Here is a 13,229-nt window from a genome sequence, read left to right on the forward strand (position 1 = left end):
CTAGGGAGGAATCATGGGGAGTCCAGGCTAGAGCTGAGAGAGTCACTGTCAAGAGGAAGAGGAGGAGGCTAAACCTTGCAGTTATTAATCACTTTCTAAGTGCCAGGGAAGTACTTTTCATTCTTGCAAGACTGAGCTTCAGGAAGGCAGGGGCTGCACCTCTCTGTCCACCACTGTATCTAAGTGCCCAGCGCAGGGCTTAGGACACAAAGGTGCTCAGTGAATTCTGTTGAATCTACAACTCCTCCAAACAGCGCTCTGATATGGAAATAATTATCCCTATTTTACAGATAAAGAAACTGAGGCTCAGAGAGGTAAAGTGATTTGACCAAGGCCGCCCAGCTAGGAATGGCAGAGCTGGGATTGAAACCCGATTGTCTGTTGAACTCCAGAGTCTGGGGAACTTCCCCTTCCAACTGTGCCGCCCCCTAACTCTGAGTAGCCAGACTTGGCTTTTTATGTAATTCAAGTGCATTCAATCTAGGAACACATTTGAGAGCAGCTGCTCTGTGCCGGGCCTTGTGCTGGGCCCTGGAGATAGGAGATGAGTCAGACGGCTCCCCACCCCAAGGCGCTCACTGTGGTGGGAGAGACAGAACAAGTAAACACATAATGCAATGCAGTGTGACATGTGCTAGAATGGAGGTATGCCTGACCGCACAGAGAAGGAGGTGATTAACTGGGGCGGGGAGGGCATGGTGAAGGACTTCCTGCCTCTCTCTTGCGCATCCTTTAATCACTGACTTCCTGAGGGGGTGACCCCAAGTTTTAGGGGTCCTCTAGGGTTGTGGTGACAGGTCTCACAGAGCCTGGGGGTGGAAGCCTCGGGTCCACCCCTCTTCCCCACTAGCTCCTCATCCAGCAATTCCATGGCAACAGCAATTGTCATGGAAACTGTGGGAGGGGCTGGGAAAGATGAGACTCCCCACAGAGGAGCATTCCCCCCCACCCCCACGCAGAGACGTGGTCCTTTCCTGGAACTCCTCCCTGTGAGGCCTCCCCCTGCACAGATGGGCCTACCCGGCCACAGCAGCCTGAGGCGCACAGCACGGAGAGGGTGTGGGGAGCCCAGGGTCTAGCTGGGGAGAGGGTGGGTGGTCAGAGCCCTAGGTCAGTCTGCCCCAAGACGCTGCCTCCCGGGGCTATTTAAAGGACAAGCAGCTTATGGGAAGTGGAGATTAGAGCGCAGGGCAATGTGTGGGGCAGAGCCTCTCCCGGCCCAAGAGCTCCTGGGGCCAGCGGGAAAAGGATGCCGGGGCGAGGAAGAGTCCTATCTCGGCCATGGCCCAGGTTCTTAAAGCGTGCCCCTCGCACAGGCTGCTTCAGAAGTCACTGAGCGGCTTGTTAAACCGCACGTTCCTTGGACATGCCGGGTTGGCAGTGGGCACAATCGCCATTGGTTTTCAAGTTCCCTTTCCAGTCTAAGGCTCACTGTCTCAGGAGTTAGGAGCCAGTGCCTAGCAGAGACCCTGAGTCTGAATTTTACCTGTGCCCCTCCTTGCCCAGTGCTCGTGGGCAAATTGTTTCACCCTGTGGGCCTCAGAGTCTGCTGTGGCTGTGGGAAGACTTGGGGAGTTTTTTCATGAAAAGAGCTGAGCCCAAGCCCAAGCCCAGGACCCAGTAGATGTTCACTAGCTCAAGGAGGTTGTTGAAGAGTGACTCTGGTTCTTGGCCTTCTCTCTAGGTGGATCCTTAAACTTCAGCAAGAGACTCCTAAACTCTTGTCACCTTCTCTGGGTACTGAATCTTGGGATTCTGACCAAGAAACATTAGGTGGAAATGATGGCAATCCAGTGGGAGACACTTTCAGAGACCACCTCTTTCCACCACTATAGTCCAGACGATGGCACCAAGGCCCAGAGGGGGGGCAGGGAACTGTGAGGCCACACCGGGCTGGGGGCAGTGGCCGAGATGGGCCCAGGGCCCAGGAGGCCTGCTTGCCGGCCCCATGCTGGACCACAGCGGAGAGGACCAGCTGGCTCCCACATACAGCCTGCCAGCTCCTCCCTCACTGCTGGGTCCCTGCACCGGCGCAGGGCCTGGCTCCCCAGCACCCTCCTTTCACCTGGACACACTATCCCATGGCACTCTGCTAAACTGCCCCTTGGGCGCCTTCCCAGCTGGGATCAGGGCCCAAAAAGGCCTCTAGCCAGGCCAGCTCCTGTACCTCCCGCCCCAGCTCCTGGTTAGGCGGAGGGAGGACAGAACAGGTGCCAAGAGAGCAGTGTGCTTGGCCCACCAGCCTCAGCGGTTGTGCGCTGCGCCCAGTGTGGGAGTGCCGAGTGGCATGCCAGCTCTTACCACTCATTCTGGCAGATGGTGACTTCCCCAGGGAGGCCTTGCCTTGCCATTTTCAGAGGTGCCTTCAAACCTGAAGCACGGGGACAATGAAATAAACACCTCCCAGAACCTCAACATGCCACATACACCCTGACTGAATTGTCACTGTCACTCCTAGTAGAGTCTGGATAAACTGGCCCCCACTTTAGAACTTGAGATCTGGAGTCAGAGCTTAGAGACCCTGATCTCCAGGCTCTGTTGAATGCAGCAGACGTCAAGAAGCAGCAGGCTCGGTCTGGCATGTAGCCGGTGGTGGGCACTCTTAGAAGTCCCGTTTCCTGGGCTCCGATGTCCAACAGACCTGGTGTGGTGTTGGAATCTCAGCGCTGCCACTTAGGAGCTGTACGGCTGTGCACAAATGGCTGTACCTCTCTGAGCCTCGGTTTCCACATTAGTGGAAGTAGTTGCTGCATGACTCCTGTGTGTTACTGCATGAACACGTGTCTGCCAGGATGAGTATGAGAACGACAACTCGAGCAGGCTCAGTACCGCCTGGGCTGTCACAACCATGTCAGCAGGAGACGCAGCAAGAAGGCTTTTGGAAAGTGGTCTCTTGGAGGCTGGCTGGCAGAGTGGGGGGGTGGGTCAGGATATTTCCAGCTAAATCTCGCTTCTGGGGCAAAAGGCAAGGGAGCTGGGTGGGCTCTGAAGTGCCCTCTGAAGGGGTGTGGGAGGGGAGGGACCAAGAAATACAGTTGGGAGGAGGTCAGGCTGCTCCCAGGCAACAAGTCCCGCTCTGTTCCCCACTGCCACAGGAGGCCTGCACACAGCTCATGAATTTCAGCTGAGGTTTGGCCATCTCAGGGTTGTCTTGGCTTTCTCTAATGCTCTGATAGTTCTAAGATTAAGGTCTGGGCCCGTTGTGTTTACCACCATGTCCCCAGTACCCAGCACAGAGCCTGGCGTGTAACAAGTGATCAGAAAACCCTTGTTGACCAAGTGAGTGACTTGGAGAGGAGCTCTTTCTGTTTTCTCACCATCACCTTCATTGTACAGATGTGGAAACTGAGGTATAAAAAAGCATTAAGAGTCTTGTCCAAGGTCACTGGGCAAATTGGTGACAGGGTAGGACTGGTGGCCAAGGCTCTGGACTCCTGGTCCAGTGCTCTCTCCTAATCAATCACTTTCCCTATTAAAGAAAACCTACTCTCTTTCCTCCCTCCCTATCCTTCCCTTCTTCCAAACTCTCTTCTTTTCTACCTTCCTTCCCTTCTTCCTTCTCTCTTTATTTTTTTTTTCTTTTTTTTAGGAGGTACCAGAAATCGAACCCAGGACCTTGTACATGGGAAGCAGGCACTCAACCACTTGAGCTACAACTGCTCCCCTCTCCTTTTTAAAAGTTTTGCTTGATTTTATAGTTCTCTTTTGCCCAGTAATTTGAAAGATTATACATTCTCTATTTGAAAAAAAAAATTCAGAAAATACATAGAAATATTTTAAAAAGAAAAACCAACCATCATCCTAACACCTGGGGAAAACTACTGCAAGCATTTTATTATTGATGATGATAACAACGGCTAACAGTGATGGGTTGTGAATTGTTTGCCAGGGACTCTGCCAGGGACTTTAAAATCTGCATAATCACAAGGTTTCCTTTTGGGATGACGGAAATGTTCTGAAATTAGAATGTGATGATGGTTTCACAACTCCGTAAGTTTACTGAAAATCATTAAATTGCATACTTAAAACGGGTGAATTTTATGGTATGGAAATTATGCCTCACTAAATCCATTAAAAAATATCTGAATCCTCTCAGTGGATCCCCACAAGAGCAGTGTGAGTTTGGTACCATGGGTTTCCCCAACTTACAGGAGAGAAACGGAGGCTCCAAGTGACGAGACCCGAGCCCTTCAAGTTCACACGCACTGGCCTCTGAGCCACATGTCAGTAGCTGTTCTGGTCTCCTAACAGGACATCATGGATATTTCACAAGTCATTCCATTTGGGGCTACATCTAGATCCTTATTTATTTTTTATTTTTTTAACCAGAGGCTTGATACTAAAGAATCCCACCCAACTCTGCCATTAGCTGGGTCTCAGTTTCCCCATCAGTGAAATGGGATTCAGTCCAGCAGCTCTCTCCCAGGGCATTTGAGGGGATCCCCTGAGATTCTGGCTGGGGAAGGGCCTGGCTCAGCCCTAAGAGAGGGTGCCCGATATGACACCCAGGCTCTCAGCCTGCCATGTGCTAGGCGTTTTGTGGGTGCTTGAGCAGTACGTTCCCTTGAATCTGGGGCTCAGGTAGGAGGTGAGCGTGCATTCACCTGTCCAGATTTTTCTCTGCCTTCTGGCTAGTAGCTTCCTTTCCCTGTGCTAAGACCAAACGCATCTGAGCCAGAGTGATAAAAGAATAATGCGGTAATAAATAGACAAGATGTTAAAAGTAGCCGTGTCAGAGCTGCTGTCTGCCAGGAGCTCTCAGCCCAAGGCAACCAGCCTCTCATTTCCTCTCTAGCCCTCATCCTGGGAGAAATCTGATCCCTAACACAGAGGTCTGGTCACTGGGGAGAAGGTGGTCAGGGAAGCCATCCTGGAGGAGGTGTTGGTTGATGTGAGACTTGGAGGATGAGCAAGTGAAGGAAGAAAAAAGGGCTGGGTGAAGAGCCTTCCACGACAGAATGGCATACACAATAGCAACCCAGGAGAGTGAGAGAGAAGGCACGGCCCATTTTTCCCATGAACTGCATGAGATTCAGCCTGGCTGGAGGGCGGGCCGGGAGGGAGCAGCTGGAGGGGAAGTAGGGTTGGGTCACATGGGCCTCGCAAGCCTGGCTCAGGAGCTGGGGTTCTGTTTTGAGGGCAGGGGAGCAGGGAGGGCTTCAAGTAGGGAGGTCAGATTGGGAGGCTGCAGAAAGGGCCTGGTTGTCATCAGAGAATGGGTGGGGGACAGAGGGGGAAAGAAAGGAGGCTGCCCCAGCTGCCAAGGCAGAGGTGGTGGCGGCTGGGGTAGAGAGGTGGTGCCTGGGGGCAGATCCACGGGGCTGGGGACTGAATGGGGTGGGGAGGGAGGACAGGGCACTGGGAAGATGCCATTTAGGAGACTGTCTTGAACACCTTCCAAGCCTAATACCCCCCTTTTCCTGTTGCCTGTGGCAATCCCAAGCTGCTGGAGCTGCTTTCTCCAAATGGCTCTTGCACCTTTAGCCAGATTTCCATCCAGGGAGGGGGTGGGAGTGCCAGAGAGAGGAACCAGGAAGAGAAGAGGAGAGCACCTGGGGTGTGGGGGGCGTGGGAGGCACGCTGGTGGAGGGTGGGAAGGTGCAAAGACACATAGGAAGGCCGGGCCTGGAGGCCAGAGTCCTGGTGCCAGTTCCTGTCCTGCCCCTGATCCAGTTGCTGTGTGACTTCAGGCAGGTCCCTTACTCCTCTGTGCCATCTCTCCATCTGAAAACCAGGGATGCTAGTTTCTGCTCCTCCTACTCACAGCAGTTTGGTTCCAAGAAGACAACAATGAGTCTCAGCCCTTAGACCCGGGGAACTGGCACCCCTCCCTGGGTCCCACAGTCCAGGCTCCCCTCTCTGGCCCTCCTCTGGCCTTCCCCTCATGGGGCGAGGGATTCCCCAGAGGCCAAGAGAAGGTTCCCAGCTGAAGCCTGTGCACACCTCCTAGACACCCTCAGGCGCCCGGGAATTCCCTCTCAAGCCCCCCTCGGGGCCCGCCCTCCTGTGGGTGACCTTACAGCCGGGGTGGGGTGAGCAGGGGGAGGGGCAGCCCTGGGCCGAGGCAGAGCCTCTGTGGGGCTACGGCTGGGGCTGCAAGGTGAGGCGAGGGGCCGCCTGGGCTGCCCGGTGTGTGCCCCTGGCGGCGGATGGCGTGGGGAGAGAAGAGGCAGCCTGCGGGAGGGGCCACCTGTCCCCACGCCCCCACACCCCACCGCGGAACCCTCAGGAGTCTGAAATTCTAAATTTGAAGCCAGCCTGCCAGGTTGCCATAAAGGTGTTTTTGTCAAGGTAGGGAGGGTAGAACATATTCTGTTTAGAAACTCCTCAGCTGGATTTGTGACTGGACTATTTAGACAGACGGCCCGAGAGCCTCCGGTTTTGCTCTTGCTCTTGTGCTTCCTCCACTCCTGACCGGCCTGGCCCCTCCCTGCCCACCTGCGCCCCTTCTCCCCGGGGTTCTGACCTCTCACCCCAGCCATGGCCTGGGAACCTCCACACTCCTGGCGCCGGGATCAGATGCCCGTCTGCCAGGGTCCCCTTTCATTCCCAGCAGCCTCGGGTCACTGTTTGGGGCGGGGGGCATGTACTCCACGGCGGGGCTCCCCAGGCAGCAGGTGCTTAGCACATGGCAAGTGCCTGTCCTAAGCATGTAGAGGCTGAGCCGAGCGTGGGGCTGCCCGGCAGCAGCATGAGCTCTGGGGGGGTGGGAGGGTAGAGAGGGGCCTCTAACGGGGCCGCCACTGCCCACCCCCACCGACCTCCCCGGCCCCCCCCCCCCGCCTCCCCCCGCACGCTCCGCCCACTGCCCTTCTCCTGGGTTCTCAAGCCCACGGCTCCAGCTGCCCCCACCCCCACCCCAGAGTGGCTGCACTCCTGGTCTAACCGATTCCTGTTCTGGCTCAGCCTTAAATGCCACCTCCTCAGAGGCCTTCTCTGACCCCCCAGACAGCTCCCCTCCTTTCAACATCAGGCCACTCGCTTATACATGCTCTTCTTCAAAACACAAGAAATGAGCTCTTTGTGTGACTGAACATCTGTCTTGGTCAGCTGTGAGGCCCCTGGGGCAGGAATGGGTCTGTCTGGCTAGCCGTATCCCCAGATCGGGCACACTGTAGGTGGCAAATGAAGGTTGGTTCCCTCTTTCCTCTCAGGCCAGTGACCTCTGCTGAGGATGCCTCAATTATCCCCTAATCTTAGGCCTCGGTTTCCAAATCTGGGTAATGGGACCACTAGAATGTATCCCAAAGTGTCCAGAGGAAGAGACGGAGTTTCATAGTGGGCAGTGGGCTTGTCCCCGTGGGAGAGGCTGGGCCTGATGAAGAGAGGGGTTCTCAGGGCCTGAGGCTGACACGAAGCCCACGGCGGTGAGAGTCATGGGGGCAATCCAAAACCCTCCCCCAGGCTGCAACTTGCGCTGTCGCAGAGGCTCGCTTGGCAGGACGGAGGAGATTCCCACCCCAAGCCCGGCCCGCGCCGAGCCTGCCTATGCCCGGAGGAACAGAACTGGCGCGACTTCTGTGCCCGGCCCTACCCTGAGTGCTTCCCAGGCGGTATCTCAGTGTCACCACCAGCGCACAAGGAAGGTGCGATCATTCTCCCCATTTTACAGATGAGGAAATGGAAGCCGAGCAGGGTCCAAGAACATGCCCAAGGTCACTCAGCTGGGAAGTAGCAGAGCTGGCTTCACCCAGCCTGAGCTCGTGACCCCTCTCCACACTCCCACCGGTCAGGGCCTCCACCCAGGGGGCTGGTGGGCACTGCCTATCTGTCAGCCCGCCTGGGCATCGGAGTGAGCAAACCCGGGGAAGCTGCAGCCTGGATGCCTGTCCTACGACGCCCCCCTCCTGACTCTGGGCGTGTGTTGGGAGGAGGAGGCATGTTGCCAGGGGCAGACAAGGGGGAGAAAGAAGGGCCCAGGGTACCAGGAATCTGTTCACGGAATGCTGGAGTCGCCTGCGTGCCATGCCCACTCTTCTGTCTACACTTGCTTCCAAGGTGACTTCAACTACTCTCGTGGATTTAATCCCATCTAGATAGTGATAACGTCCAAATGGATATTTCCAGCCCACCTTCCCTCTGAGTTTCTGACTTTTATCATCAAACTGCCCACCTGACATCTCCATTTAGAAGTCTCGTGGGCATGTCAGGCTCGACGTGTTCAAAACCCAACTCCGGGTCTTACTCCCTGCCCCCCAAACCTGCTCCTCCTGCACCCTTCCTCATCTCCATCGACGGCACCCCATCCACCTAGTCACTCAGGTCAAAGACCCTGAAGTCATACTTGATTCCTCTCCTTCCTCACTCTCCACCTCCTTGAACCTGCCACTTCTCCTCTTCACCATTCAAGTGCTGCTCCAGGCCCTGTCGCCTCTTGTCCCCTGCAGGGCCAGTGTTGCCTCTCTTGCCTCCCCCATCTCAAGCTATACACTTGCTGGAAGCAGGTCAAGTCACTCCACTACCTAAATATTCTGACAGCAATGAAAATAAATCCAGGCTCCTCACCCTGGGCTTCGAGGCTTGTAGATCTGCCCTGGCCTCCTTCTCTGATCCTGTCTGCTCCTTCTCATCAAACACCAGCCACAGTGGTTTCTCTCTGTTACACCAAATTCTTCCCTGCCCCATGGTCTTTACATTTGCTTGGCTTGTCCCCTGGTTAGTCACATGGTTTCTTATCCTTCCATTCTCATCTCAGATGCCACTTCTTCCCAGAGACCTCTGTCTCACCATGGAAAACAGCCCCCTCTGCTCCCCAGACCACAGGCTACAACTCTTTTCTTAATGTACATGCTCTGGTGTTTACTATGTCTGAGACTCCCCCACTGGGAGGCAGAGCCCTTGTCATTTCCACCATAAAATCCCCAGTGCCGAGACTGTGGATACTCCATAAATAATTGCTGAATGAATGAACCAGCCTCAGATTTCCCTTCTATAAAAGGAGGATAAGGAAAGAGCACAAACCCATACAAGTCTTAGCAGGTCCCGGGGAGCCACTGGGCCACCTGCATTGCAGAGCTGACATTGCAGGGTCCTTCTAGGTGCCTGGGAGCCCCAGCTAGTGGGGAGCAACCTCTGCTTCCGCTGATGCATTTTCCACTTCCTCTCCATGGGGAATTGGCTCATGGGAAGTCCCGGGGGCAGAATGGCTGTTACTATGTTCACAGCCCTGGGGACTCAGCCCTAGATGGAAAGGTCGGGACCCAAGAAAGGCAGGCAGAGCTGACTGGGGGCCCCCCTGAGCCTCAGTTTCCCTGCCTCTGTCCCAGCCCTGGCTCCCTCATCAGCACTCAGGCCAAGTCCTCATCTCTACCCTGGGCCTGCATCTGGACCCCCTGCAGGGACCATGGTCAAAGGGCATTACGGTGTGGAGGACGGTGAGAAGGCCCCAGGCCTCCTGGGGACAGAGTCCACTCCTTGCCCCACCACTCGACAGGCAAACCATTGCTGGAGTCTGCTGTGGCCAGGGCTAGCCTGCCATGCGGTCTGCTCACTGGCATCTCTGCCCACTGGCGAGTGAACTCCAAGAGGATAAGTCCAGCTCCCAAGCCTAATGTACCATCACCCTTTCCCTCCCATATGTCTGCAAAAGGGCTTTTACACTCCCGAATTCAATGGAGCCCCAGAGCCAATGTCTGAGCAAGAGGGCACAGGAGCAGTCCAGGTTCCCTTTCCATGGATGGGGAAAATAGAAGTGCACTCACCTGCAGGTTCCCCATGCCCAGTGCAGGGCTTGGCTCTCAGAGGCTGTGCAGGGTGGAGATTAGAAACCTGGGCTTTGGAGTCTAACAGATACTGCCCTTCCCGGCTCTGACCTTGGGCTAGGCATTTAACCTCCAGGGTCTCCGGTTCCTCACCTGCAGGTTGGGCATTGTGGTCGCCACCCATGGGACTGTTCTGACACCATACCTGCAAAGGCCTCAGCATGATGTGGGGCACATGGGAGGGGCTCAGTAAATGGGAGTCGAGGTCACCCGTTGTGCCCCTTTGCAACTCCTGCCCAGAGCATACAGTCCAGTGCTAAGCAGGTGTTCAGCAAAAGTTCAACGAATGAATGAAAGAATAGATGCACACAAAAGGTAGAAATATGGTTTGTAAGCTTTAAAGGGCTGGATATCCATGAGTGCCACCAGAAATACCAAGGTCTCAGAGCTTTACTCTTGAGGGTCATCTCTCCTGCCATCCTGGCGAGACCACGGGGCCATGGGAAAGGGTCCATCTGTGTGTCTCTGCAGCTCGGGAGCCGTGTGAGTAGGAGGAGGTTCTGTGGAGGCCAGATGGCCTCCCCTCTGCTGACCAGATGGGCCCAGCTGCCCCCATGTGGCTTTCTAACATCCCACAGAGACATCTTTCTGGTCCAGTCTTCTCCTTTCATCCCTAGGGCTGGCACTGGGCTCCCCAGCTCATTTAGGGACAGGAATAACCATCCAGTCCAATTGTTCACGTTACAGATGGGGAAACTGAGGCTCAGAGAGGGCAAGTTACTTGCTTGAGGTTTCACCAGAAGAACCTGACCTGGACAGAAGATGTCACCCCACAGAACTGCTGTCCCTTTGGGAGAAGGCATCCTTGGCTCCCTCTCCCATATGCCCGTCACTTGGTTCCTTAGCCATGAAGGTCATGGGAAGAAAGCTAGGGTTTCTGAAGGTGGGGGAGGGCGGGTCAGGTGTCACCTCTCCTGCTTCCTCCCTCAGCCTGCCCAGCTCCCCCATCCCTCCCTTCTGCCTGCAGCAGTGGGAGAACCATCGTCACTTTCCCTCTCAGCCTCAGAAAAGCCGTCTCTTCCCCCCCTGTATGGAGGCAGCCTGGAGGTCACCACCCTGCCTGCTCCCCCAAACCTGGGACTCTTTGTCTTTGCAGTTGCCTCCCTCTCCCTGCCACCTGGCTCCTCCGCCCCTTGTGGGATCAGAGGCGGGAGGGGGATTAGGTTCTGCAAATGGCTCCCCCCCCTCCTGCCTCCCTGTCTTAGTCATCTCTCCCCTCCACCGCTCTCTCCCTCCATCAAAACCCTTCTGCCAGGCCAAGGGGGAGACAGACATTGACAGGAGCCCCCCATCCAGGGGTGGGGGGCGGCAGAGCAAGGAGCGAGCTGTTCAGAAAAGGATCAGAAGCGGTTTTTTACCCCTTAACCCCACGCCCATCCCTTCCCTTCCTCGGCCTGCAGCCCGCGCCTCCCCCCTCCGCCGCGCTGCGCACGGATGGCGGATGGCGGCCGGGAGCTGCAGAGGTGTGTGTGTGTGTGTGTGCGCCCGCGTGTGTGTGTGTGCAGGCTGGATCTGGCCCCCGATGCCCACGGGGTTCTGTCTTCTTCTAAGGGCTGGGAAGGGCCCCCCGCCATGGACCAGGGATTGCCACGGGGGGAGAGGGCTGTTTTCCATAGAGCCCGGGGTAAGGGGGCTTTGCGCCGGGGATGCTACCGGTTCCAAGGGACTCCCGGAACCCAAGAGAGGCGCTGAGTAACGTGGGGGCCCTAAGTATCCATGGTGGTGGGAGACAACCCTTTGCCAGGGTGTCCAGAGAGCCCTGTCTTCCCTAAAGGATGGAGCGGAGGAGGGGGGCGTGAGACCGTGGCCGGCTGCAGGACAACGTTTGCCGACGAGCTCCGGGCGCTGCGACCCCGAGGGGCTGGGTGGCTGGGGGAGGGCAGGGTCCCTCCGGCTGGAGGTGGGGGGCGCGCCGGCCGGGGGCAGCAGCGCCCAGGGCTACGAGGTCACGGCGCCGTCGGGGCCGGGGGCTGGGGGTCAGGGGGCCGGGAAGCCCGGGGGGCGGGGGTGCACTCCTACCTGCCTACGAAATTCTCGAGGACCGAGCTCTTGCCAGCGCTCTGGCCGCCCACCACGGCGATCTGCGGCAGGTCGAGGTCCGCGTTCTGGCCGATGGCGGAGAAGGCGTCTTGCAGCCGGTTGACCAGCGGGATGAGGTCCTCCATGCCGCGGTTGCCCATGGCTGCGGCGGGCCCGGCGGGCTGCTGTCCGGCTGCCGCTCGGTTCCGGGCACCCGCTCCGGCTCTGGCTCTGCCGCTGCCGCCGCGCGCCCGGACTGCCTGCGCCGCGGGCCCCCAGCCCCTCGGGGATCGCAGCGGAGCGGCTCGCCAGGCCGCCGCCAGAGGGCGCCCGCGACGCTGCGGGTCGGCCGCCGTGCGCAGGCGCCGCGCTGCGGCACCATGGGGGTTGTAGTTTTCTCCTTCTGCGGCTTTCGGGGCGCCTTAGCGGTTCCTGGGGGGCGCGGACTCTGTCCCGAGGGTGTCGTTCCGGGAAATGGGAGGGATTTCAACTCCAATACTGGGCCTCTTAGGTCGTGGTCCTGGCTGCCTCACTCCATCTTATCAATGGGGAAACTGAGGCCTGCCGGAAACATCTCCATCAAGGTCACAATCTCCTGACCTGGAACCCACTTAGCTTGACGCAAATTCATCTCTGGCGTGTCCCTGTCTCCTCGATTTCCCTGTTTCCAGAAGGAGAAAGACAGAACATTAATTCGACAAATATTTACTGAGCACCTACTCTGAATTAGGTTTGTTTTAAGCACTGGGGATACAGCAGTGAACAAGAAAGACAAGGTCTCTACTCTCAAGCCCTTACGTTCGGGTGGTAGAGACAGTAAATGAATAAACAGATAAATAAAATGTTAAGAATGAAAATAGTTTATGTTAAGAGGGATGAAGGAAATAAAAAGGGTATATAAAGAGAGGTGTGAAAAGGCCATGTTAGCTTGGGAGAGTCAGGGAGACCTGACATTTGCTAAGAAACCTAAATGATGAGGAGCCAGCAGCCATAGGCAGATCAGAGGAAAAGCGTGTCAGGAATTGTGACCAGTAAGTGCAATGGCCCTGAGGTTCAGAAGGCCCTTCTTGGGAGAGTGGAATGTTTGCCCCAACCCATCAGGATGGTGGGAACACAGTGGGATTTGAACCCAGGACTCCTCCAACCTCACCTGATTATCCCTTTCATGCAGAGAGACCAGGCGGCTGCAGGCCCAGCCATCCACCTCTGCATTTAAGGAACCTAATCGAGGCTTTCCACTAGGAGGCTGGGAAAGGGAGTCCAGCCTACCCTGTGCTATTGGGGGTCAGTGGGCCACCTCACTACTGGGAGAGCAGTGGTTTGTGAATCAGAGACTGTTGATTCATTCACCCACTTAAGTCATATTTATTGAGCACCTGCTCTATGTCACTCCCGATACTAGACCCCAGGGATAAAGCTGTAAGCAAAATGCATCAAATCCTTACCCAT

The 13,229-nt window shown here is 56.4% G+C and overlaps 1 protein-coding gene across 24 annotated transcripts in view; it reads right to left on the bottom strand.

The window, feature by feature from the left end:
• The window catches only part of DNM1 (dynamin 1), a 49,435-nt gene extending 37,354 nt beyond the window's left edge, over window positions 1-12,081 (bottom strand). For 23 of the 24 annotated variants that reach the window (XR_011649452.1, XR_009186886.2, XR_009186889.2 and 20 more), the window contains exon 1: window positions 11,781-12,081. Coding sequence is in view for 19 of the 24 variants with exons in the window: in XM_058302335.2 (XP_058158318.1) it covers window positions 11,781-11,941 (161 nt within the window). In the remaining 5 variants the exon portion in view is untranslated. The remainder of the gene's footprint in view (window positions 1-11,780) is intronic. The other variant, XM_058302328.2, reaches the window with a different exon arrangement.
• Between the last annotated feature and the right edge of the window lie 1,148 nt (window positions 12,082-13,229).

The sequence above is a fragment of the Dasypus novemcinctus genome, chromosome 8 (assembly GCF_030445035.2).
Source record: "Dasypus novemcinctus isolate mDasNov1 chromosome 8, mDasNov1.1.hap2, whole genome shotgun sequence".
Classification (NCBI taxonomy): Eukaryota; Metazoa; Chordata; class Mammalia; order Cingulata; family Dasypodidae; genus Dasypus; species Dasypus novemcinctus.